This window comes from Mustela putorius, unplaced genomic scaffold, assembly GCF_011764305.1.
Source record: "Mustela putorius furo isolate JIRA1106 unplaced genomic scaffold, ASM1176430v1.1 tig00000743_pilon_pilon_pilon, whole genome shotgun sequence".
Classification (NCBI taxonomy): domain Eukaryota; kingdom Metazoa; phylum Chordata; class Mammalia; order Carnivora; family Mustelidae; genus Mustela; species Mustela putorius.
Window position 1 is genome coordinate 3271609 of NW_025421464.1, and position 27841 is coordinate 3299449.

At 39.2% G+C, this 27841-nt stretch overlaps 1 protein-coding gene across 5 annotated transcripts in view; it reads left to right on the forward strand.

The window, feature by feature from the left end:
• CBFA2T2 (CBFA2/RUNX1 partner transcriptional co-repressor 2) overlaps positions 1-27841 on the forward strand; it is a 166590-nt gene that overhangs the window by 103275 nt on the left and 35474 nt on the right. For all 5 annotated transcript variants that reach the window (XM_013053399.2, XM_013053400.2, XM_004746618.3 and 2 more), the window contains exons 2-3: positions 13929-14072; positions 18630-18871. In XM_013053399.2, coding sequence (XP_012908853.1) covers positions 13929-14072; positions 18630-18871 — 386 coding nt within the window. The remainder of the gene's footprint in view (positions 1-13928; positions 14073-18629; positions 18872-27841) is intronic.

The window sequence follows — 27841 nt, forward strand, 5'->3', positions numbered from 1 at the left end:
CCACCTAATCAGAATGTGGAACTGTTCGTAAGGACAGTTGTGGCCAGAATTGGAGTTTAGGAACTGAGAACCATGAAGGCCAGTCTGAGGAACAAAAGATAAGAGGGATTCTTCATGAAATGGCTTCTGGTACGGTAGTGCATAATAGTTTAAATCCCAGAGAGAGTTCAATTAGATAGATGAGGGACTAATCTAAGGCAGTGGCTCTGAGAAAAAAAAGGGGGGGGTTTGAGGATGATTCTTAGGAGGTAGAAATGAGTAGTCTGTACTGATTCATAGAAAATGAGTGCCTGGGTGGCTCAGTCAGTTACATGTCCAACTCTTGCTTTCAGTTCAGGTCATGATCTCAGGGTTGTGAGATTGAGCCTCACATCGTGGTCAGTGCTGTCCATGGAGCCTGCTTAAGATTCTAAGATTCTCCCTCTCTTTCTCTCTCTCTCCTGTGCCCCAACTCTTTAAAAAAAAAAAAAAAGAAAGAAAGAAAGAAAGAGAAAATGGGGGTGAGAGAAAAGGTAATTGATGTCCGGCCAAACTTTGGGGATATGCCACTTTCAATCATTGTAATTCAGTGTTGCCTAATATAAGTGCTGAGGGTATTGTAAAGAAGCAGACAAAACCCTTTATTTCCCCAAAGATGGGCATCAGTCAAACAAACAAGTGCTTGCTTGACTGGTACAATGATAATGAATGCAATAAAGAGAATAAACAAGGATATGGGATAGTCTGGTAGGGAGAATGGAGAGAAGCTTCAGTTAGGGAAGCTGCCCCTGAGAAAGTGATGTTTGTCTTGACATCTGAGTGATAAGGACTCAGCCATGCAACAACTTGGGGAAGCCAGTTCTAGGCCAGAGGAGTAGCCTGAGTTAAGGTCCTGAAGTGGAAGTTCTCTTGGTGTGTTTGAGAAGTAGAAAGGAGGCCAGGATACCTAATGCAGATTCAAGGTAGGACAGCTAGGATATGAGATTGGAAAGATACCCATGGGCTTGGTCACCAGTTCTCAAGTTCTTTTGTTTCAGAATTTCTTTGCACACTCTAGAATTTTTATTTATTTATTTATTTATTTGACAGAGATCACAAGTAGGCAGAGAGAGGCAGGCAGAGAGAGTGAGAGGGAAGCAGGCTCCCTGCTGAGCAGAGAGCCCGATGCGGGACTCAATCCCAGGACCCTGAGATCATGACCTGAGCCGAAGGCAGCAGGTCAACCCACTGAGCCACCCAGGTGCCCCGCACTTTAGAATTTTCTTTTGAGGTTTTTATTTGTTTATTCTTAAGAGAGAGAGAGCGAGCACAAGCAGGGGGAGGAGCAGAGACAGAGGGAGAAGCAGGATCCCTGCTGAGCAGCAGCCAGATGTGGGACTCAACCCTGGGACCATGACCTTAGCCCAAGGCAGACACCCAGGAATCCTCCACACTTAAGAATTATTAAGGACCCCAAAGAACATTTTTCATGGGAGACCCACACATACTCCCATCAGAAATTAAAATAGATTCTAAAAATATTCCTTTAAAATCTATTACATGTTGTTATGAATAACGTTTTTATGAAAAATGATTTTCAAAAAAACGGTTAATACAAGTGGTACTGTTAATATGGGTGGCACTGTTTTACACGTTTTGCAAATCTTTTTTTTTTTTTAAGATTTTTAAGAATTTATTTATTTGAGAGAGAGCACCAGCAGGGGGAGCAGCAAGCAGAGAGAAAAGCAAGCTCCCCATTGAGCAAGGAGCCGGGTGTGGGACTCCATCCCGGGACCCTGGGGATCATGACCTGAGGGGAAGGCAGATACATAACTGACTAAGCCACTCAGGCATCATCCCTTCTTTGACTGGCTTAATAGAAGATAACTGGATTCTCATTTGCTTCTGCATGGAGTTCTCTTATGCGGTCATTCATTGTGTAGTTACTGGAAAAGACTACTGTACACTCATGAAAGAGTAAGAGTAAAGAAATCAGACAACCTATTATGAAAATTGTCCCCCCCACACACACACCCAAACACACCCCAAAGGTTCTTGAATCCCCAAGAGTTCCCAGACCACATTTTGAGAACTGCTGAACAAACCATTGCTTTTAAGCCAAAGTAGAGTTTGTGTTTTATTGTAAGAGCATTTGGAAGCCATTACAGCAGTTTAAATAGATCTGTAAAAAGAACTACTTGAGGATTTTTAAATTAAAAAAAAAAAATCTTTTATTTAATATTTTTTAAATTTTTAGGTAAGTTTTGTGCCCAACATGGGGCTTAAACTCAGGACTCTGAAATCAAGAGTCCATGCTTGTCAAGTGAGCCAACCAGGCACCCCAGTTGAGGTTTTTAATTCAACACTTTGGCTGCTACATGCAGAATGGCTTAGAAAGGACAAGAGCAAAAGCAGGAAGAATAGTTAGGCAGTTGCAGTAGTATAGGTGAGATGACAGTGGCTTGAGCTAAAGTGAAACAGTGGAGATGGGATGACTGATATAAAATGATATATTTTAGAGCTGACCTGTCAGGATTTACTGATGGATTATTCTAGAAGGTTCTGTGCTCCAGAGAAATTGTACCACAGATGCATTGGTAGATTGAACCAGAGAGACCAGGGTTTGATTCTTAGGAAAGCCATTAACTAGCTGTGTGAGAAATGTTACTGTTTTTCCTTGTCTCCAGTAAAACACGTAAGAACGATTTTATTTGACCAGAACTACAGTTAGCTTATCCTCTGACAGTCTCCGATCTCTGAGTTACCGACTTGGGCTATATGTATTTGGCCAGAACAATAACACTGCACAATATTCAGAGGCTGATACTCAGTAGATTAAGGTTGTGGTAGGGGTAACCTCCATGAGAAGACAAGATGCTAATCAAATGTAGTTTTAAGTCATTTCTGTTCATGTGAGAAATATTAACTTCGTGGAGACTTGAAACAGATGGTGTGCAGTTGGAGTAGATAACTGTATTATTCCAAATAAACATTTGCTGGAGCTGGGAAGCAGAAATCCATATTTCACTTTTCCCTATTTACATTATCAAGTCAGCTGTGTTGCTGCTGCTTTTAACTTGCATTAAGGTTATCAACAAGGTCTTGATGTTGGCAGGCAATTACAACATATCTTTAAATATTAAAGTCATTAGCACTGGAGGAGACCCGTTAGTTACTTTCAACATATAGTGGCATAATGATCGTTAATACATTACTGATGGATAGTGTCTAATAATATCTCCTTTTTCAGTAGTGTAATAGAGCACTTTCTCACTGGTTACTTTATGGCTTTTCCACATCTTTCTTCCATGTCATAGAGGAGGAAAGCAGGACTCTAGAGTGACTTGTCCAAGGTTCCACACTGAAAAATTGGGAGTACAATCAGGATTCAAAGTTGTATCTTTTACTCCACTCGTCTTTCCTCTCCATCTGAGGCATCATAAAAGCAGTTGTGTACAAAACTAATCAACTCATCATCTCTCCCTTCCAGTATACTCTCCTGCTGGTCTCTGTCTTGGTCACTTGTCTTAACTTCAACATCTAGTCAACCAACAAATCCTATTTATTCTAACTCGAAATATCTTTGAAATCCACCCCCCTTCTTTCACATTTCTGTGCTGCTCCAGCCTCAGGCCACAATCCTCTCTCATTGAAACAACCCTGGGAATAGTCTCCTCTTTTATTGTGATCTTACCATTTTCCCCATTGCAGCCAGTGATTTTTATTTTCTTACGAAATATTTTAAGCGTACAAAATGAGAAAAAAAACACAGCATAGCAAATACTTAAGCACCCACCCTTAGCTCTATGAAAATTTAGTGGTTTGTCTTTTATTTTGCTTCAGATATGTCCAAGAAGTAAACATTAGAACTATAATTTGTAACTACCTGATTCAGTTAGTTTTGTTCCCTTTGCAGTACTCATTATCCTAAATTTGATGTTTATTGTTCCCATGTTTTAAAGAAGATTCTACTACGTATGCATAGTAAGTATACCATATGTAGATTGATCCCTTACTATATGTAGATTTTTGTGGTTTTAGACTTTTTTAAAAGTTACTGCACTGTCCATCTTGCAACATGTATTTTGTTTTTGTTTTTACCCAGTATTACTACTTTGTTTTGGGATTTATCCTTCCAATATAGAGAGCTCTTGTTGACATATTTCAGTAGTACTATTTCATTTGTGAATATGCTACAGCTTAATTGTGTGTTCTTTGTTGCTGGACATTTAACATGTTAACTTTTGAACCTTAATTTTAGTATTTGCTCATCAGGTTACACTAAAAATCTTGCTGGCATGTAATAAGAATTGCACTGAGTTTATATATTAAAATGAAGAGAAAAATATTGGTGACAATTTTCCCATCCATAAACATGATAGCTCTTTCTATTTAAATCTCTTTTATGTCTTTTCAGTCTACTTACATTCTTCGTAAAGGTCTTATATATTTTGTGTTAAGCTTATTTGTGATGGTTTATCATTTTTGTTGTAATTCATACCTTTTTGAAATTAGTGTTTGCTTGCCAGGATATAGAAATACAGTTAATTTTTAAAATATTGAACTTCTGTCTAACAGTCTTGCTGAACCTGCATAATCTGATAATACATAGGTGGTAAATTCTTTTGGTTTTCTGTACAGAAAATCATCTGGTGTGTATAGAAGGACAGTTTCATTTCTTCCTTTCAGATCTTTAATACCCATTCTTTCTTAACTTCGTCTTAACTGTCCTGCTGCTTTGGCTTGACTCTTGTTGAATAGAATTACTGATTTATCTCCATTCTGAGCTGAAAGGCATTGCTTATGTAATATTTCACCAATATGTATGACATTTTGTATGGGTTTTTGGAAGATAACCTTTATCAAGTTAAGGAATTGATCTTCTATTTCTAGTTTTGTTCATGAGTAGAAATTGGGTCTTAACCAAATGCTTTTTCTGTAATTATTGAGGTGATTTTAAGGGGTTTCTTTTAATCTTTTAGTATGTTGGATTATATTGGATTTTAAATACTTAAAATTATCCTTGATTTCTTGGATAAACTGACCTTGATTGTGATTATATTAAAAAAAATTGCTGTTTTGGTTTGCTAATTTTTTCTCACCTTTACTGTGGTATAATTCAGATAGAATAAAATTTACTCATTTCATGTTTATAGTTTGAGTTTTAACTATTGTATATAATTGTGTTAGCATCATTACAGTCAGGATATAGACCATTTCCATCACTATAAAAAGATTTATTGTGCCCCCTAACATGCCCCTGTGTAGTCCATTTCGTTCCATCGGTCCCAGTCAGCTACTCTGTTTTTTTTGTTGTTGTTGTTTTTTAAAGATTTTATTTATTTATTTGACAGAGAGACACAGTGAGAGAGGAACACAAGGTAGGGGGAGTGGGAGAGGAAGAAACAGGCTTCCTGCTAAGCAGGGAGCAAAGAGCTCAATGCTGATGCTGATGCGGATGCGGGGCTCTATCCCAGGATTCTGGAATCATGGTGTGAGCCGAAGACAGACTCCAAACAACTGAGCCACTCAGGCATCCCCACTCATCTGCTTTTTGTTACTAATTTTGTCTCAAGTTTTATATAAATAGGATAATATGGTATGTAGTTTTGTTGTGTGTCTGGCATCTTTCACTTAGCCTAATTGACATTCATCCACATTGTTGGATATAAGTTACCAGTAGTATGTTCCTTCTCATTGTGGTATTATAATTTGTGTTTCTTTGGTAACAAGTACACTAAGCATCTTTTTATGTCCTTATCAGCCACTTGTGAATTTTCTTTTGGGAATTGTCTCTTTAAATGTCCCTTGCTCATTCTGTGTTTGTTGTTACCAAGTTATTAGAGTTATTTATATACTCTGCATGTCTGTGTCTGGGATCAGATGGCACTGGTAGAAGATAGAGAATAGAGAGATGCCTAGGGAGGAAATTAGCATCATATGAAACAAGTGATCCTTCACAGTTTGCTAGTCATCTTTGAGGTTCTTCTTTTAGGTCTCTCTGATTTTTGGAAGAACACCAGATAACTAGCCTTAAATCTTTGCCACTCCTCAGCTAGCTGTGACTCCATGTTAGTGTTCTACCTTTATATAATGTTTTTTTAAAAAAATAATTTTGTTTGTCATTTTCCTTGGAGGTCATAAGTAAATTTTCTTAAATCTAGTCTTTTTTGTGTGTGTGTGAAGATTTTATATTTGAGAGAGAGCACACGTGGGAGACAGAGGGATTCCACTGAGTAGGGATTCTACTTCCCCACTGAGTAGAGAGCCCGACACAGGGCTCGAGTCACTGACCCCAGGATCATGACCTGAGCTGAAAGCAGACATTTAACCAGCTGAGCCATTTAGGCGTCTCTATATCTAGTCTTAAGAGAATAAAAATGTTATTCAGATGAACCACTTCAATGGGTGCTGTAAAATAGACTTTATAGGCATGTAAATAAACTAAGAATTAGAAATTTAATTTCCCCAGTTTTTTAATCAGCCATTGCAGGGGTCAGTAAACTATGGCCCACTGCCTATTTTGTAAATAAAGTTTTATTGGAACACAGCCAAGCCATTCCTTTGTGGATTGTCTAGAATATGCTATAACAGTAGAGTTGAATAGTTGTGACAGAGACCATATGGTCCACAAAGCCAAAAATATTTACTCTTGCTCTTAGTAGAAAAAGTCTGCTGAATATATTCGATAAATTAATTTTCTTTATGTCTTTATAAATGTAGAATGAAAAAATTTGTTTCTGCAATCCCTATTGTTGGTATAAAGTAAAGCATTGATGTTGTTTTAATGCAGCTATGTCTTCAAGGTGCCTTCGAAAACATTTTCTGGTAGTTTCTCTACTTGAGTCCTTATGCCTCGATTTTTGTTGAATGATAAATTATCTGTCATCGTAAACAGTTACTCCTGGCTGTCTCTGCATATGAAGCCTGCATGTTATTAGAAAATTGGATGTGTTGCTGGGCTCATGGTAGAGATACATGGACGGGAAATGCTCATCCTTAAGCAGGTGCTATGCCCACACTCAGCTTAGCCAGCCTTACAAGCCTGCAAGTGCAACAGTAATTTCGATGTGCTTTCCTCTAACTTTAGCAGATTAGAATTGTCAATTCTGGAAATGTTTCTCATCTGACAGTAACACATTCAGAGCATTTCCTTATCCTTGGCAATGGTTGAAGAGAGATGGTGGGCAAAGAAGTCCTTTTTGATTTTTACCTTGGTTCTGATCCCAACTTTAGGGACACTGTTTATACATATACACTGTTATATGTTTCATGTTTTTGTCCTTATCTGCTACCTGGCAAATTCACGTAGCCTTTCCACTGAAGTACTTAATGCTCCATAAAGATGTCTTTGGCCTTCATACATGGTAATGTCTCTACTACTTTATTTTCTTAGTACTTTGAAGACATTTCAATATATGTGTTTCCCATAACTCAGGGCCCTGTCCTCCTCTTCTTCTTCTTTTAAGATTGATTGATTGATTGATTTGACAGAGAGCACAAGTAGGCAAAGCAGCAGGCAGAGGGAGAGGGAGAAGCAGACTCTCCACTGAGCAGGGAGCCTAATGTGGGGCTTGATCCCAGGACTCTGGGATCATGACCTGAGCCGATGGCAGCTGCTTAACTGATTGGGTCACCCAGGTGCCCCGAGGGTCCTGTCTTCTTTGATCTCTTCCCCAAAGCTTGGCAAATAACAGTGCAGTCACTAACAAGGGATCTAGAGAGCCTCAAAATTAGCTGCAAATGATTACAGATAATCCCATTATTTGTCAGTAGGGGATTGTTTAAATAAACTATGGTATGTCCACATGGTGTGGAATATCACACATCTGTTAACGAAAAAGGGTTATGGAATTAAACTTCCAGGACATACAAACAAAACAAAAGAACAACTGAAAAAACTGAGGAGTACAGTTTGTGATACTGATCTCTTCATTGCCTAGCAGTCTCTTGCTGTATAACAAACCACATTAAAACTTGGTGGCCTAAAACATTTTAAGTTTTTTATTTTTTATTTTTGTTGCTTATACCTGTGAGTCAGACAGTTGTTCTTCTCTTGGTTGTTCGTATTCATATGTCTGCAGTCAGCTAGCTGCAGACCAGACTGACTAGGCTAGGCTCTCACGGGTTTAGGGATCAGCTGGCCTTAGCTGTTACAACTCATCTCTTCCCCATGTGGTCTCATCCTGCAGCAGATGAGTCTGGATGCTTTCATAGCAGGGTCAGGGTTCCAAGAGAGGCTCAGAACTGGCACTCTGTTACTTCTGTCACATTACATTGGTCAAAGCAAGTCAGAGGGCCTGGCCAGATTAAGGGGATAGGGAAATGGATCCCACTTCTGATGTATTGCAAAAGGTGTGGCTGCATAGAGGCCATTATTGGGGACATTCAGCTTAATATCATTATACTTTCTTTGTATAAATGGGGGTGGGATAGGATTTAACATTTGTGCTTGTTCTTTGTACACAGAGGAAGAATGGAAGGATACATAAGAAACCAGTTAAAATGGCAACCTGTGAGGTGGGGTTGGGGGGGACAGGAGCAAGGAATGTTTCTTTTTGTATTATATTGATTTCTGAACCATATAAATACATACTTACACATGCCGAAAAGAAAATCATCTGTTTTTGCCTCTGCCCTCAAAGATAATTACGTCTAAACCTTCTCAACTTTTTCTTAGTTAGGAGTCTGATTTTTATTTTACTTTGTTTTAATTAATTAAAGATTTTTATTTGTTTGACAGAGAGAGAGAGAGTAGAAGCAGGCTTAGCAGTAGAGGTAGAGGGAGAAAAGAGAATGTGGGATTCAGTCTCAGGACCCTGGGATCATGACCTGAGCTGGAGGCAGACCTTTAACGGACTGAGTCACCCAGGCGCCCCTGATATATATATATTTTTTTTAAGAAATAGGTGTGATGGCTTCCTTAGTCAGCATGTTTGGAATGATCAGTAATTCTGTTGTGTACATGTGAAAGATCTGTATTCATCTCATTTTTTCTAAGTGATGATAATCAGGAGCGCTGACCATATCTTTTTCCTCCTAAAGCATAGCATAGATAAACATCTCAATAGCCAGATTAAATTCTTAATTTTAATAGATTTTTAATCTAATTCAAGCAGACATGGAAGAGTGTCTACTGTGTACTGGCCATTATTACATATATTATGGTACCACACATAGTAACCTCGTGTTGGAAGTGTCCTAGGGACAGATGAGGAAAACCATTATCATAGAAGACTAGTAAGTGATAAAGCATTTTTCACATCAGGGTCATTTTTTTACCTAAACACGCTTTCTCTTTGCAGTCCTGGGAGTTGCTCTTTCTAGTTGTGTGGAGAGTCCTCCTAACATAATTGCATCTTACTTATCTCATATTTATGTCTTTTCTATTTATAGTTCCATTGTCAGCCTCAAAGTAATTTTTTAAAACTTTAAAGGCAGTTTATAAAGATTTGTAAATGCTCTCATCTGTGGGCTATTTTAGCATGTGGGATTCTTCTAATAATGTTTGTCTGGGATTTATGTTTATGTTCAGTATCTTAGAGCTACAGAAGACTTCCACTTCATAGTTTCATGTCTGATTGTTCACATTCCTGTGTGGGGAGGAGAAAAGCACTGCTGTCACACAGCTGTTTATTACTGTGTTCTGTTTTTCATTGGTTTTGTGTTTTCATGATCTGCATAGCATATTGCATGATGGAGAAGTAAACATTATTCAGACATACTTTTCCATGTTTGCTCCTCCTCTCTAGCTTAAACTGTTTGTCTCTACAGGGTTAGGTGTGAAAGCATCAGTGATCTTGGGTATGCATGTGGTCATATGTTTGGATTTTATTTTTTGAGGCCATATATATGCAAATCATCAAAATAAAGCACAAACTCATAAGTGACTAAATTACTAGTTACTTTAAATCTTAAAATCTGCGGGTTTTTTTTTTTTAAGATTTTATTTGTTTATTTGACAGAGAGAGTGAAAGAGCATAAACAGTGGGAGCAAGAGAGGGAGAAGTAGGCTCCCCACTAAGCAGGGAGCCTGATGTGGGGCCTGATCCCAAGACCCCAGAATCATGACCCGAGTCAAAGGCAGACACTTAACCACTGAGCCACCCAGGCACCCCCAAATCTATGTTTAGAATCAAGTTGAACCTTTATGACAGAACTAAGGATTATTATGAGGTTCTAGTTTTGAAGACCTTATTTCTCTTTGATAATCCAAGTAGTGGTATTTATGGACTCAAAGACCCCCTTGAGAGAAAGGGATTTCTTGTCTTTGAAGAGTATCTAAGGTTCTCTGGAATTGAAAAAAGCTCAGGGGATGGTTGGTTCATTTAAGGAATTCAGTTAGAATATAAAATACTAGTATCCATTCCATAAAAATGTAGAAATGAAGTCACTGTAACAGTGATAACATACAGGCATGACACAGTCACCAAGCACAGGGTGAAAATGCCTACTTTGTAACATACCCCTTACCCACCTTCTGAGCAGCTGTTGACTTTGTCAGGTTTATAAACCACTTGGATATATCTCTTGCATCATGAAGGGCTTCGTGCCACCCAGCCTCCAACAAAATACCCCCTAATGTTGTACTTGATGCTTCTGCAGCTGTTTCATTCCCTGTAATATTGCTGAGGTTAGGTAGATTAACTGTTAATAGTATACCCTTTTTCCATGGAAATCAACTGTTAATATTAACTTAGACATGGTCAGATGGCTAGTTAGGTGTGAAATGCAGAACTTGACACCAGGCCCCCTATTTTCTAATCATTTTCTTTTCTGCGTACCTTCTCTTTAACTCAGCACTAGTCTAGGCATTATCTCTTACCCTTACATCTTTCCTACCAGGTCGGATTTACTATCTCTTACTTTACATTTGTTGAAAATGACCCAGAAATGTGAAATGATTTGATAAAGCCATGTTGTTTATAAATAAGAATTCACACTGTCTTCAGTCTCCAGAACCATGCTTTTTATATTAGACGATGTTACTAAAACATGAGGAATTACACTAGTGTTGCAGGTTTGTGAGTAGTGATGTGAACAGGAGATATGGGTAGTTTTCATCTGTAAACAGTACTCCGGGAGCTGGGTTTTGCCCAGTATCCAAGCTTTCAGTTGGTATATAATTCAGTGTTCTGCAGTTGGGCTCAAGCTCCTCTCTGTTTTTCATTCTGCCAAGTGCTGAATGTTAAAACACATCTTGTTGTTAAGTCCTCCTCAGGCCTTTGGCGCCCTTGCTGTAAAGGCAGGTGGTCTGAAGAAAGGCTCCCTCTAGGTTGTTGCACACTGTACACAACACATTATAGTGCGAGACAACTGTCAGTTCCTTCCTTCCCTTTTCCCCCACCCTCCAGAAAGCTGGGCCCCAGATGGAAGAGCTGGAAACGTGTCAACCATTCTTTGAAGGGCATTGAGAAAAATACTGTCAAGAAGAAAAAGGCAAACGCAACAGCTCATTAGTCCACTAATCAGACAGGACGACCATCAATTTTCACAAAGAAAATGTCCTGGACGGAGAGATGGGAAGAGCTGGCAGAGTGTTGCCCACATGGCTTTCAGACAGTTGCACATTTTGTTAGGGGTTTTGTAACTTGAGGGCATTACTTCCTTGATGGACTTTATGGATTCATTATATCTCTTCCCAAAATATGCCACTGCAAGCTGAAACATAAAAATAATATTTAGTGGTATTTTCCTCATTAGAACATGCTTATGAATGTGTGAAGATATGCCTTGTTGCCAGTGTCATGAATGTATTTTGTCTATAGCTATGATCTCACAGAAATAAAGAAATCTTTGATTTAACATTCTCATTTGAACCTTTGGTATGTCCATTTCTTGTGCTTTGAATTCACCGTTATTAGAGAATAAATTCATAGTACTTAAGTGAAAGGGTTGGCGTTAACTGTTGGGAACATAGTTCAATTTAAAGGTGATGATGGTGACCCTGGCCCAGTTATTAACCACATATGTAACATGTTCTCTTTAGTGGGGAAAAAACAACCGTGAAGGTATTAGAATATTACACCTCAGTACCAGGTCCTATTGATATTAGCTCAGACTTTTTTTTTTTTTTTTTAAGATTTTATTTATTTATTTATTTGACAGAAAAAGGGAGAGAGAGAGATCACAAGTAGGCAGAGAGAGGGGGAAGGCTTCCTGCTGAGCAGAGAGTCTGATGCAGGGCTCCATCCCAGGACCCTGAGATCAAGACAGAGGCTTAACCCCTGAGCCACCCAGGCACCCCAGAGACCTTTTTGTTGTTGTTGTTTTGTTTTAAAAAGCTCAGGGCAGTACTTAAATCCCCAACCCTGAGATCAAGACCTGAGCTGAGATCAGAAGTTGGATGCTTAACTAACTGAACCACCCAGGTACTCCAGCCCAAACCTATTTATAATGTCATTAAGTCTAATCTGTGTGATTTCTCTTTCTTAAATTTGTTGTCCACTGTTAATCAAATAGCTGCTTATCAGTTGTCCCCATGGTGAAATAGCTTGTGCCTAGTTTGGATTCAGCTCTACTTTTCATCTTTTGGGATAACTATATATCATAAATGATATTTACATTGCTATTGTTAAGGATGTTGACTCCATCTTTTTTTCCCTACTTATTGTAGTTGATATATGTAAAAATTAGTACTTTATCACTTATTTATATATAACTGATTATGATTCTATTTCCATGCCATGCCATTGAATCCTACTGGCCCCAACCCTCATCCCCATTAATTTGATTGATTTATAAAGAGAAGTAAAGAATGCAGCCGACATTAGCTGAACTTATAACCTGGTTTCTTCCTTTCTCAGCTACTATCCTCAATATTAACTTTTAGGTCATGTTACCCCTTGACCTTGCTGGCTTGTTTTAGTTTCCTTTGATTGCCATAATAAAGTTCCACAAATTCGGTAGCTTAAAACGACAACAATCTCTCACTTTTCAGGAGGCCAGAAGGCCATAGTCAGGGTGTAAGTAGAGTTGATTCCTCTTTGGGACCTCTGAGGAAAAATCTAGTCCATACCTGTCCCTGAGCTTCTGGTGGTTGCTAATAGTCCTTGACATTTCTTGGCTTTATAGATGGCACCGCTCTGGTCTCTGCCATCATTGTCCCATTGCATTCTCATTGTGCAGCCATGTCTTCTTTGGGTAGTCTTCCCCCATGAATGTTTTTTTTCAACTCTTTTTGTGAGCATATTGTTCATAATGGATTTAGAGCCCACCTACATGAACTTTTCCTCTCAAGTTCCTTAAGTACATCTTCAAAGACCCTTTTTCCAAATAAGCAAATGTTCCCAGTTAAAAGGATTAAGAGGTATAGTAGACTCCCACCCCCATCCCTTATCCATAGGGGATACATTCTGAGATCCCAGGGGATAGCTGAAACTGCAGATAGTAGCAAAACATATACATATACATACATATATATAATATTTTTCCTATATACTTGTAATAAAGCTTAATTTATAAATTAGGCACAGTAAGAGGTTAAGGTTAACAACAATAAGTAATAATAAAATAGGACAGCTGTAACAATGCAGTATAATAAAAGTTATGTGAATCTTATTTCTCTTTTCATTGTTTCTCTCCCTCTATCACATTGTCTTATTGTACCATACTTAACCTTCTTTTTGTGATAGTGAGAGATAATAAAATGCCTGTGTGATGAGGTGAATAACATAGGTATTATGGCCTAGTGTTAGGCTGCCATTGACCTTCTGACTATACATCAGAAGGAGACTCGTCTGTTTCCAGACCATGGTTGCCGTGACTGCAGATAACTGGAAGTGTGGAAAGTGAAACTTGGCTAAGAGGGAACTGCAGTTGATACCTTGTGGGGGCTACCATTCAGCCTGTTAAAATAAGCCTCTTCTTCATTTCTCAGTCTCTAGAAAAATGTTTATATTTGAAATTATTATCACGATTTTTATTATCTTATAGAAGACTCTGACCTCCATTACTTTTATTCTCTGTAGTTGGTCCTGAGAAAAGAGTGCCAGCAATGCCTGGATCTCCTGTGGAAGTGAAGATACAATCAAGATCCTCACCTCCCACCATGCCACCCCTGCCACCAGTAAATCCTGGAGGACCCAGGCCAGTGTCATTTACTCCTACAGCATGTGAGATTTCTTCATGTACTTGGGTTTGTGGTTCAGACTGACATTTAGATCTAAGTGACTGTTTGCTGTTAAGCCTTCTGTGTATACTGTTCAACAATTTCAAAATAAATGTTAATATACTTTATATAGGGCACCTGGGTGGCTCACTTGGTTAAGCCGCTACCTTCAGCTCAGGTCATGATACCAGCGTCCCAGGATTGAGTCCTGCATCAGGCTCTCAGCTCCGCGGGGAGTCTGCTTCTCGCTCTGACCTTCTCCCCTCTTGTGCTCTTTCTTACTCTTTTTCTCTCTCTCTCAAATAAAATCATTTTTAAAAAAATAAGTTACTTAACACACATGTACATAGACATACATATACACACATGGTTCGTTTTTTTTTTTTGGACAGAAATCACAAATAGGCAGAGAGGCTAGGCAGAGAGAGAGGAGAAAGCAGTCTCCCCGCTGAGCAGAGAGCCCGATGCGGGACTCGATCCCAGGACCCTGAGATCATGACCCGAGCCAAAGGCAGAGGCTTTAACCCACTGAGCCACCCAGGCACCCCGGTTATTTCTTTACTTTATAAATTTGCTTTGCCCTCTGAGAACAGTGCTGAGCTAATTTAGGCATTTAGAAATTTAGTGATCTAAATATTGTTTTCATGCTTTGGCTGGTATGTAGCTATTTTAATTTCTTGGCTCTAAAATGATTTTAAATTATTACATTGAGAGGTGCCTGTGTGGCTCAGTTGGTTAAGTTTCTGACTCTTGATTTCCACTCAGGTCTTTATCTCACATTGGTGAGTTCAGGCCCCATTAGCTTACTTGAAAAAACAAACAAATTATTACATTGACTTATAGGAGTCAAAGTAACTTTCATATAATTACCAAACAACTTCTAAAAGTATGCTTGGGCTATCATGGTAAGGCTTTTTTTTTTTTTTTTTTAAAGGAGGGGTAAGGAGGGGAGGGACAGAGGGAGAGGGAGAGAGAGAATCTTAAGACGGCTCCGTGCCCAGCATAGGGCTAGACCTCACAACCCTGAGAACATGACCTTTGCCAAAATCAAGAGTCAGAGGCTTAACCAACTGAGCCACCCAGGTGCCCTGGTAAGGCTCTTTACAAAAGAGATTGAGTATTGTGTTAAGTTTGCCAGGGTTGCCATAACAAAATACCATAGACTGGATGGCTTAAACAAGAGAAATTTATTTTTTTCACAGTTCTGGAGTAAAGAAGTCCAAGATCAAGGTGTCAGTAGGCTTGATGTCTTCTGAGGCCTCTCTCCTTGGCTTGCAGATTGCTACACTTCTACTGTATGTTCCCATGACCTTGTCTCTGCACATGTATACCAGCTATCCTTTCCTCATCTTATAAGGACAATAGTCATACTGGTTTAGGGATCATGCACATGACCTCATTTAACCTTTAAAAACTCTTGCCTCCAAATACAGTCATACTCTGAGGTCCTGGAGATTAGAACTACAACATAGGAATTTGTGGGGGACATAATTTGGTCCATAAGAATTATATTAACCAGTAAATACATAATAGATGTTCAGCTTTACTAGTCATCAAGGAAATGCAAACTAAAACCCAATGTAATACTGTCTACTTCTGAAAGAATGTTCAAAGTAGAAAAGAATACCAAGTTTTGGTGAGCATATGTGGCATTACCTGAAAACTTCATACATTGTTTGAGTATGAGAAAATTATTTTGTAGTATTTACCAAAGTTGAATCTTCAGAAACCCTTTAACTCCGCAGTTAGTCCTACACGTGTGTATACTTAAACAAATATCAGAAGAAAACCCAGTGTAGAATCTAAACATACATACATACATGTCTCGATTTTAATCTGAGTTTTTCTGCCTTTCCATGCCCATACCTCCAGTACCTCATGACTCTCTTACAGATATTTTGCCTCATAAAGCAGAAGACACTTGCTATTTGTGGAGTGCCCACAGTGCGTCAGAGTACTGTGCTAGGTGCTGTATGCATTTTCTTTTTTAAATGCCGTTACATAAGTTTACACAATTATTTTTGCTCACACATTTGTGGGGTTTGCTTTTGTTATTTTAAAAGACCAGAGAAGAATCTAGGAAGTACAGCTTTAACAGAAGCTTTGATTATTATATTTTCAAAACATTTGAAATTGAGTGAGTGGCAACTGCAGCAGTCTGAGCCAGAGTGAATGAAATAAAGTTTTATATCCTTTTAAAAATTCTATTTATATTTTTAAGTTATACATCCTTAGATAAAGGTATTGTCTTGAAATGAACAGTTAAACCTAGACTGCCATTCACATTTCAAAATAACAGACAGTAGGAATATGTATATGTAAAGCCAGCCCTTTTTTACCTCCATATCTGACTGCTTGGTGGTAGATCTGTTTTATTTTGGAAAATGTGCTCATACACTTGAACAAAAGAGACCGAAAAAGCCTGTCTGGTTGTCAGAGTGGCTAAAAAGCACAGTCATGTATTATTTTTTTGGGTTTCTTCCAAGGGGGCAGTTCTTCAATGGCACTTGACCTTTCTGTGAACACAGAGAAATAGCAGATCATTGCAACTAATTTTCTGGATTGCTGAGGTTAAGTGTTAAGCTGTCCCTTTCAATAGTTCTAGTGATCTCTTTTAATGGAAGGTAAAGAAGAAAAATGCAACCTCGCTTTCTTAGCTGTTAGTGTTTCATGAAGTGGATCCTTCAGCAGTTTTTCCCTCAACATTTAGACTTCGCTAGCTAATGAACAAAACCCATATATATATGGCATAGGCAGTTTACAAAACCTGACTAATTACACTGTATACAGATTTATAACACAGTATTCATCAAGAAGTACACAGTCTGTTAAGACAGTGCAAATATAGAGAGAAGTAAGTAACATAGTGGAAGCATCTGTAGGTAACACAGAGAAGAGTTAACAAAATTTACCAGGGTTTACCTTAATGTGCATCAACAGAAGCTAATAAAGAATGTTTCTTTCTCTCTCTTTCTCTCTTCTCTCTCTCTCTCTCTTTTTTTTTAAGATTTTATTTATTTTTTTAAGAGAGAGCATGAGCAGGGTAGGGGGTGGGGAAGGAGAGGGAGAAGCAGACTCCCCTGCAGAACAGGGAGTCTGATGTGGGACCCTCAGATAAGGATAATGATGATAATCCCAGGACCTTGGGATTATGACCTGAGCTGAAGGCATACCCTTAATTAAGCAACTGAACAACCCAGGTGCCCAAGAATATTTCTTAATACAGGTGATCTCTGAGCATACATAAGATGAGGAAGAGTTTGCCAGATCAAATTTGAATCAGGGTCAGTCAAAAAGTAGGAGCAGTAGGGCTGGCTGACCAGCTATGACTGGCATGGAGGAAGAAGGGAAGTGGAAGATTTTTCATGATTAAAGACTTGGCATTGAGCCCAATATAAGTGTAAATGTCAGTTCTAAGTTAGGTAAAGATTAAATAATTGGGCTCTTTAATTTGGCTTAAGTCTTGACTTAAATTGTTTTTGTTTTTATACATATGTTTTAGTTTTACCTTTTAGACTTTCAAGCCTGTCGATGATTAAGTGAAAATCTACTGACACTTAGGCACCAGGTAATTTTATTTCACTGTTCAGTGAAGGAGAAATTTACTTAATACCTCCAAGAACTTAGCTTTAAGGTGGTATTCCAAATTAAAATTTAGCAACAAATGACTAAGAACAATGGGAAAATGGATTGTCGGTGTCCTGTGAAGTGTCTGTAACATGCTTCATTGAGTGACCAAGAGTTTGGCAGCATTTATATAGCACTGTTGAGGCACAGAGAAACTGCTGGGCATGAATGTTCTGAATGGTCCATGAAATACATATCTTAGTGCAGGAATAGGTCATTAAATCTATAGCCTAGAAAACAGTTTCTCCAAAAACAAACAAACAAAAAAACACCACATTTTTCACTTAAACAGAACTCTGTTTTCTCTTCACTTGCTATATTGTAACATGTAGGAAGGAAGGAGATGGAACATAAAAGATGTGTGCATGGGTCCAGTCAATGGAAATACGTGTTCTACCAGATTCATCTCATGTAATACCCGTTGCAGGAAATCTTAACGCTACCTACCCCTGCCCGTAGCAACTGTAGTTGGATAACCATTCTCTGTATTCTTAAAACACTTCATACTCTTCTATTTTAACATGTTTTGTTATCCTATTACCATTTTTTGCCTGGTAGTCTGTCTCACGATGTAGTAGTCTCATTGAAGGCAGAAAGTTTCTTTTTTTTTAAAGATTTTATTTATTTATTTGACAAACAGATCACAGGTAGGCAGAGAGGCAGGCAGAGAAAAGAGGGAGACGCAGGCTCTCCGCTGAGCAGAGCCCGATGCGGGGCTCGATCCTAGGACACTGGGATCATAACCTGAGCCAAAGGCAGAGGTTTAACCCACTGAGCCACCCAGGCACCCCCAGAAACAGTTTCTTACATAATCTTAATATATGCTTTATAAAATTCAGATGAATAAACGACAGTTAATGCAAACAAGACGAAATTAACTAAGGTCCATGTGATTTGCACTTACACAGTCTTTCATTTTGGCTTTCTTTTATAGTAAGCAATGGCATCAACCATTCTCCTCCTACCCTGAATGGTGCCCCATCACCACCACAGAGATTCAGCAATGGTCCTGCCTCTTCCACATCATCTGCACTAACAAATCAACAATTGCCAGCCACTTGTGGTGCTCGGCAGCTCAGCAAATTGAAACGCTTCCTTACCACTCTGCAACAGTTTGGCAATGACATCTCACCTGAGATTGGGGAGAAGGTGCGGACTCTTGTTCTAGCACTGGTGGTAAGTATAGTGTTGCTGTCCACAGCTACTTAAGCATGTGGCTCTGAGCCCCAGCCAGCAAACCTGTAGCAACGTGGCAAAATCTACAGACTAATACAGTTATGTAACTTGTATGGAAGTGTAGAACTGTGGGTTTCAATTATGGATAACAGTGTTTATTCAAGAAACAAATCTAGAATGTTTACCTTATTTCTTAGGGTGTTGATTTAATTCCAATAAGCAGCTTTGAATTTGTCTAAAGACTGAGTTTCAACAGGCTGTTGAGGTTCAACCAAGTTAATATAAGGTTTTGTAACAATATATTTGGCATATTATTCAGGGTCCAGCATATTGTTTCCAAACCTAAGAGAAAAGAAAAGCAGGGAGTTTAATTTTCAGAACAGTAATTTATAAAATTTTAAGTCTCATAGTCTGAATAGTATCAAAGGATTACATTCTTCAGCTCCTCATGCAAATGGACTTTTCTTTAGAATTTTCAGTGTACTATAGTGAGTGAGGTAATGATGTTCTAACATAAGATATTTGGGTGGGGTTTGACTCTTAGTGTATATAAGGAAAGTACTGACAGTTAAGTATTTTTGTAAATTGAATTCTTCAAGATAACTTCTTGAAAAAGTACCCTGTGGTCGTGCATGTTGACCTTTACAAGTCACAGTACTAACATTGTACTTAACGTTGTAGCTGCATTGTAATCAGGGACTCCTGGGATTTCCCCAGACCTCTCCAGGAAGTCCAGGAGGTCAAAATTATTTTCTTCCCCCAACTCTTTAAGATTTATTTATTTATTTATTTTAGAGAGAGAGCCTGATGGGAGGGACAGAGGGAGAGAGAATCTGAAGAAGACTCTACTGATCTCAAAACCCAGTGTAGGGCTCAATCTCACAACCTTGAGATCAGGACCTGAGCCAAAACTGAGAGTCAGATGCTCAACCAAGCATCTGATTCTTGATCTCGCCCTGCATTGGGCTCCTCACTGTGCATGCAGCCTACCTAAAAAAATTAAAAATAATAGTACTAAGATGTTACTTACCTTTTCATTCTTTCTTTATCCTGTAAAGCATATCATGGAATTTTCTAGAAGCTGCATAATATAGGTTGTTACAGTGGATTAAATGCAGAAGTAAATAGGAGAACTTCTCGCAGGGGTCTTTTCATAACCTAGGTATTAAAAAGACTTGCAAAACTGTAATGACAGTGCCATTCTTACTACATTTTTGGGAAAATAAAATTATTTTGAAATGGATTAGTAAAAGATAGTTTTCAAGTACTCAACTTTAAATTTTTAATACTGGGATTATTGATATATATGACCCACATGAATTAGAGGGAGTCTGAGGTTTAGAAGTTGAAGAACTGCTAACCTTTGGGCACCTGGGTGTCTGAGTCAGTTAAGCGTATGCCTTTGGCTCAGGTCATGATCCCAGTGTCCTGGGATTGGGCTCCCTGCTCTGAGGGGGGCCTGCTTTTCCCTCTCTTGCTTCCACTCCCCCTGCTTGTGCTCTCTCTGTGTCAAATAAATAAATAAGATCTTTAAAAAAAAAAAAAAAAAACCTTAATAAAGAGAACTGTCACCTTAAAAGATTTCTCAGTCTTAGTTTAGAAGAGTCAACTTTCATACAAGGCATAATACTACTTTTTCATAATTTCAGATTCAATCCCTTTTGTATTTTAGAGCTGAGGTGTATCATTTTCATAGGTATTTTATTACAGGAATATGCCACAGTTTGTACTTTTTGCTCTTGATGCACATTGGCGTTTGAGTTCTTTTTTTTTTTTTTAAAGATTTTATTTATCTATTTGACAGAGAGAGAGAGGGAAGCAGGCTCCCCCACTGAGCAGAGAGCCCAATGTGGGACTCGATCCCAGGACCCTGAGATCATGACCTGAGTGAGCCGAAGGCAGCAGCTTAACCCACTGAGCCACCCAGGCGCTCTTGGCATTTGAGTTTTGATACAGTGTCAGGACCTCAGAACCACTCAGGTTCTGAGATGTGTTAAATGAATTCATAGGATTTAGCATATAGTTGTACTCACAACTAATATTTATTACATTATGTAAGCATAAAGTTACACAGCTGGATTATAAAGGAGATCCAGGAATCCATAAAGGAGATTCCATACTGATGGAATCTGGAGAAATCTATCTGCAGGCTTCCTAACTGCAGGGTTCGTCCATGTTGGGGCACCTGGGTGGCTCAGTCATTTAAGCAGCTGCCTTTGGCCTAGGTCCTGATCCCAGAGTCCTGTGATCACACAGCTCACTCTTCCCCAGCAATGAAAATGTAGCAACATATGTGTGATGTTTTTGCCTAGGGAAACCTATTAGAGACTTAGGGTACATAGGCACTGTTTGCCAGGACCTACTGAAATTTCAGATTTCCAGAAGGAAAATCAGTATTCAGCAGAACCCACATTGTTTGCAAAAACAGTCTCTGCACAGTCAGCCACCTTTATCAGTTAGGAAAGATTTATTTTGGCCAGGGGCTGCGGGGGGTGGTTTTTTGTTTTGTTTTGGGGGAAAAATTGTTCTGGTCCAATTTTACACTAATGCATCTAGAGTAACAAAATTGGACTTAACTATCAAAGTGAGTTTGAATGTTTAATTGGAAGCAAGGTCTTGCACATCAGAATGTCATACCATTCTAGCAACAGATTACTTTAAGTGAGCCTATGGTTGAAGGTAATGTAAGAGTATAATAAAAATATGATAAGGACGCCTGTGTGGCTCAGTTGGTTAAGCAGCTGCGTTCAGCTCAGGTCATAATCCTAGGGTTCTGGGTTCGAGTGTTGCATTGGGCCCTCCGCTCATTGGAGAGCTTCTCCTGCTCCTTCTGTGATCTCTCTCATTTTCACTCTCTCAAATAAATAAATCTTTAAAAAACAAAAAAGATGGACCTCATTTTCAAAAATAAAAAAAATTAGTACAGAAGTATTTATATGTAGGTATAGCCAATTATCTACTTTAAGTGGCCATGCTTGGGTTATTTTTCTCATGGTGTCATTAGTAGGTGGTAAAAATCCATGTAAAAAATTTTACCGGGGTGTTGGGTGGCTCAGTTGGTTAAGCAACCACCTTTGGCTCAGGTCACGGTCCCAGAGTTCTGGGATCGAGTCCCGCATCAGGCTCCCAGCTCCATGGGGAGTCTGCTTCTCCCTCTGACCTTCTCGCCTCTCTCGCTCTCTCTCTCAAATAAATAAATAAAAATCTTCAAAAAAAATTTTTTTTACCAAATTACCCATTTTTAAGTAGTGCAATTCAGTGATATGAGTGTATCCATGTTTGTGCAACCATCACTACTATCCACCTCAAGAATTCCTAATCAGACAAAACTGAAACTTCATGCCATTAAGTAATAACTCCCTTTTCTTACATCCTTAGTTCCCATGAACCAAGATTATACTTGACTACTGTAGATACCTCATTTAAGTAGAATCATACAGTATTTGTCTTTTTATAGCTGACTTATTCACCAAGCATAGTGTCCTCAGGGTTCATCCTTGTTGGGGCACCTGGGTGGCTCAGTCATTTAAGCAGCTGCCTTTGGCCTAGGTCCTGATCCCAGAGTCCTGGGATAGAGTCCCGAATCGACCTTTCTACTCATCAAGGAGTCTGTTAGGGGAGTCTGCTTCTCCCTCTGTCTGTTTTCTCCGTGCTTGTGCTGTCTCTTTCTCTCCGACAAATAAATAAAATAAATGTTTTAAAAAAAAAGTTTCATCCATGTTGTAGTGTTTGTCAGATGTTTCTACTTTCTTATGGCTGAAAATACTCCATTGCGTGCATGTCGATACTTTGCTTGTCCATTCGTCTTCTGTTGTATCCCTAGGATGCTTCTAACTTTTTGGTTAGGGATTGCTTTTATATCCATATGGGAAACTGTTGGTCAGCTGAGTTCATAGGTGCCAGCCAGTGGCCCAGTCTTATAAGCACCCTTTTCTTAGGTTATCAGTTTTAAACCCGCTGTATTAACTCTTTTCTGTACAGCACCATTGTAAATATTGTTGCTATAAGCATTCTTTTTTTCTTTTCTTTTTTTTTTTTTTAAGGATTTTATTTATTTATTTGACGGACAGAGATCACAAGTAGACAGAGAGGCGGGCAGAGAGAGAGGAGGAAGCAGGCTCCCTGCTGAGCAGAGAGCCCGATGCGGGGCTCAATCCCAGGACCCTGGGATCATGACCTGAGCCGAAGGCAGAGGCTTTAACCCACTGAGCCACCCAGGCGCCCCTGCTATAAGCATTCTTAAATTGCAGTGCGAGCATCGCACTGAACAATGGAATTGGGATTTCTTAAGGTATGCCTATATACCAATTCAGTATATAAGGCCATTGGTTTTCCTGTGTGTTATACTAATTTATACTCTCATATACTGGCATTTTTATAAAGATTAGTGACCCAGTCAGGCTGTTAGATACCAAACACGGGGTGAGTTATAAACAATAGTCATTTACCTTATAGTTCTGGAGGTCGGTAAGTGGTGCCATAGATTTTGTATTCAGTGAGAGCCTACTCCTGACTCTTAGGGCAGTCTTGTCCTCACAGGGCCAAAGGAGCAAGGGAGATCTCTCAAGCTCCATCTCTTATTAAAAAAAAAAAAAAAAATTCTTTTATTTATGACAGAGTGAGTACAAGCAGGGGGAGTGGGAGAGGGAGATGCAGGTTTCCCGCTGAGCAGGGAGCCTGATGCAGGCTTGATCCCAGGACCTTGGGATCATGAGCCAAAGGCAGATGCTTAATCAACTAAGCCACCCAGGTGCCCTTCAGGGTCTCTTTTGTGAGGGCACAAATGCCATTCCTATGAGCCCTGCCCTTGTGACCTAATCATCTTCCAAAGGCTCCACCTCTAAATATGAACACATTGGAGAATTGTAGGTTTCAACCTACAGATTTTGAGGGGTCACAAATATTCAGAATGTCTAGAGCAATTGTTACTGAAACTATAAATTTATTTGGAGAAGATGCAGAAAAAGAAATGTTCGTTAAAATAATACCCATTTGGGGCGCCTTAGTAGCTCAGCGGGTTAAAGACTCTGCCTTCGGCTCGGCTCGTCATCCCAGGGTACTGGGATCGAGCCCCACATTGGGCTCTCTGCTCGGCAGGGAGCCTGCTTCCCCATCCCCCTTCTCTCTCTGCCTGCCTCTTTGCCTACTTGTGTTCTCTGTCTGTCAAATAAATAAATAAAAATCTTTAAAAAGTATGGTTAAGATTTAGGCAGGCAGATGTAAATGGAACAGTTGTTCCATGTGGAGGAGACTTTATTAGGCAAGTAAGAAAAGACTACTGTTAAGTACCTGGAGTATAGTTCACCTGTGTGAATTTTATATTTCTGGTATGTAACAAGTAGAGTGCTGATAGTCCCTAACTGTACCAGCAGGCAAACATGCTCAATTTCTAATGCAAAGTAAAGGAGAATGTTCCGTATTCCACGAAGACTACACATTCTGGATGGCAGTTCGGCAAATTCCATGTACCTTAAACTAGGTAGTTCTCTGACTAAATATTTCCTCACTATGAAATTCATCCTAAGAAAATATCATTGTAGGGGCACCTGGGTGGCTCAGTTGGTTAAGCCTCTGCCTTCTGCTCAGGTCATGATCTCAGGGTCCTGGGATGGAGCCCTGTGTCAGGCTCTCTGCTCAGCAGGGAGCCTGCTCCCCTCCCACCCCCCAACCCCCGCCTACTTGTGATCTCTCTTTCTCTGTCAAATAAATAAATAAAATCTTTGAAAAAAAAAGAAAGAAAATAATCATTGTACACGAAGATCATTGGTTCAACAGTATTTATAATGACCCCCCCCCCAAAAAAAATTGAAACCAGCTAAATGTTCTGTAAAATCCTATGTAAATTGCAGTACATCATTTCAGTTGGATATGACATGGTCATGAAATATCAAGGCACAATTTGAAGGTATAGTTCTTCATATTCCTCCTGACAAATAGAGCAAGAAATCTTGAACAGTATATAGAAAACAAAAAATAATGAAGACTCTGAAAGGTAACAGATGCGCTAGTGACCTTGTGACCCAAGGTAGTACTTAGCAGTGAGTTCTCTAAGTTCCCCGTTTTCATCATACATCCACAACTGTGGTCTGTAAAAGCTAGTAACCCAGAAACACTTAAGAGCACAAACTATACAACAATAACGAAAACCCTTTTTCCTGCCAGAGGATCAAGAAAGAAGCAACCAGATAAGATAAAAATCTTACAGACAATATGTGCATTATGGCAGCTAATACCTTAGGAAGAACTGCAGTAATGGATATAGCCTTCCCTTTCCCATCAGAGGCCCATTGGGGAACCCAAACTCCTACCCCTTGCCAGCAATAATGTATCTTTCTTCACCTCTCCAAATCAATAGAGGCTGAGTGGAGAACCTGGGATTATACCCTAAAAAGGATTCTCCTTTTTCCAGTGGTGCAAGTATCAGAGGAGGATTCCAAGACAGAAGTCAGAGATAAGATCCAGAGTCTTATAACATAGAACCCAAAATGTTCAGGATACAGTAGAAAATGACTTACCATACAAAGTACCAAGACCATCTCAACTGGAATAAAACAACAACAACAAAGAAAAACAGCCAATCCACAGAAATCAACTAAGCTGACACAGATGTTTGCACAGCATCATAAAATGCTCCAGTGAGAATTATGAACACAAATGAAAAAATACAAAGACTCTGCAGATTAAAAAATAAAAAGACAGAAAAAAGTAAGTGGAAATTTTAGAACAAAAATAAGATAAATTAAAAACAGCAGTGGACTCAACAGTAAAATGGAGAGGAAAAACAATGGAAAATAATTAATATTCTTTGCAGTAGAGTGAAAAGAGCTTAAAATAAAATGAACACAACCTCAGGGACCTAAAAGAATAAAACAAGATCTGAGTCACAGTAGGACAGAAGAAAGTAGAGGGCTGAAATAATGACTGAATTTGCTGGAATTTGACAAAAACCTAAATCTATAGATTGAAAAAAGCAACACAAATCTCAAATAAGATCCCCCCCCTCCCCAAGGACAAAATCTTGAAAGCAGCAAGAAGGAAACTCTTAACCTATAAAAGAAAAGTTCTAGTGACAGTGGCATTTTTTAAATGCTGAAAGAAAAGAACTGTCAACGCACAATACTAATACATCAAAAATACACTTCTGGAGTGATCAAAATATTCTTAGTTGAAGTGAAACTAAGAGAAATTGTGTCTAAGCAGACCTCCCCTAAAAGAGTGGCTTAAAGAAGATCCTGAAGTAGAAAGAAAATGAGAAAAGAAGCGATCTTTTTTTTTTTTTTTTTTAAGTTTTTCAAATTTTTGAGAGAGCACAAGTAAGGGGAGTGGCAGGCAGAGGCAGAGGGAGAAGCAGGCTCAGTGCTGAGCAAGGAGTCCAATGTGGCACTCGAATGCAGGACCCTGGGGTTATGACCTGAGCAGAAGGCAGCAGCTTAACTGACCGAGCCACCCAGGCTCCCAAAAAGAAGCAATCTTGAAATATCACAGTAGATGAAGGATAAGTGGAAAGACCAAAAATAAAAGTCAGTACGGTAGATTTTCCTTCTTGAGTTTGCTGAACTGTGGTGGTTGAAGCAAATTTACGACATTGTCTGTGATGTGGGCTGTGTGTGTGTGTGTGTGTGTGTGTGTGTGTGTGTAAAGGAAATATTTAAGACAATTATATTCTAAACCAGACAGCATAAAGGCAGACCAGGTTTCTACACTTCCGTATCTTTTTAAGTAATTATTTATTTATTTGAGAGAAAGTGAGAGCATAAGCAGGGGAGCAGGAGGAGTAGCAGAGGGAGAGGGAGAAGCAGACTACCTGCTAAGCAGAGAGCCGGATGCCGAGCTCACAACCTGAGCCGAAGGCGGACACTTAGCCAGTTGAGCCACTCAGGCGCCTCTCCACTTCGTATCTTGACTGCCATGGTGATTACATGGAATACACAATGTACACTAAAGTAACAGAGAATTATATACACATTCCACCAGTGTTTTTCCCTCAGTGATAATCCATTTCAGGTACAGAAAATGTAACCAGTGGGGAACCTCTCTATTGTTTTTACAACTTCCTGTGGTGGTATTTATCTCAGAATTTTAAAAGATAAATGTTACTTAGTGGCCTATGTATACCCGTTGTCTTCTAAGACCACCTTAGGTCTTGCCCTTGTGATCCAGAGACCAGATTCCCTGACATTTTACATTCTTTGCTCTGTGAGAAGCATCTTTTCCAGGGCTACATTTTCACTTCTTAGGGTGGACACTTCTTGTTCCCCTATGTCTGATTCAGGCATGTCTTCTCTGTGTGCCAGTAGTCTCCTGCTCACATATGTATCAATGAATCTGTAATGAATAGCTTGCTTGTCTGTTTTCCTGCTACACCAGGAGTTAAAAAAAAAAAACCATGCTGGGATGCCTGGATGACTCAGTTGGTTAAGCATCAGCCTTTGACTCAGGTCATGATCCCAACGTCCTGGGATTGAGTCCTCCACTGGGCACCTTGCTCAGTCCCTCTCCCTCTACCTGCCACTCTGCCTACTTGTGCTCTCTTTCTCTGTCAAACAAAATTTAAAAAAAAAAAAAACAAAAAACCATGCTCTTATAAATGACTGAAGGCGAGGGAAAGATAATGGAACAGTGGCTTACCATTCTTCGTAGAGGATTGTCCTGCATCTACTGTATATATAATCCTGAGTCTGTTTCTGTGGCCTTAGTCACTGTTCATCTCACCACACAGCTCATTCTTTCCCTTTCCCATCCACAAGAAATTTTAAAAATCAGTCATACAATCTTTTTCATATATTTACTCTATTTGTGTCTACTTTTAGTGGCCTGATTGCACTCAATGCAGTAGGAAAAGAATGTTCTTCTTATATCTGATTAGCCATACCTTTGGTTGCATTGTAGAAATGTCATGTACTTAAAACAAAATGAGTTAAATTCTAAAAGAATCTTGGTGTGTGGCAGGCACCTGAGTGGCTCAGTCTG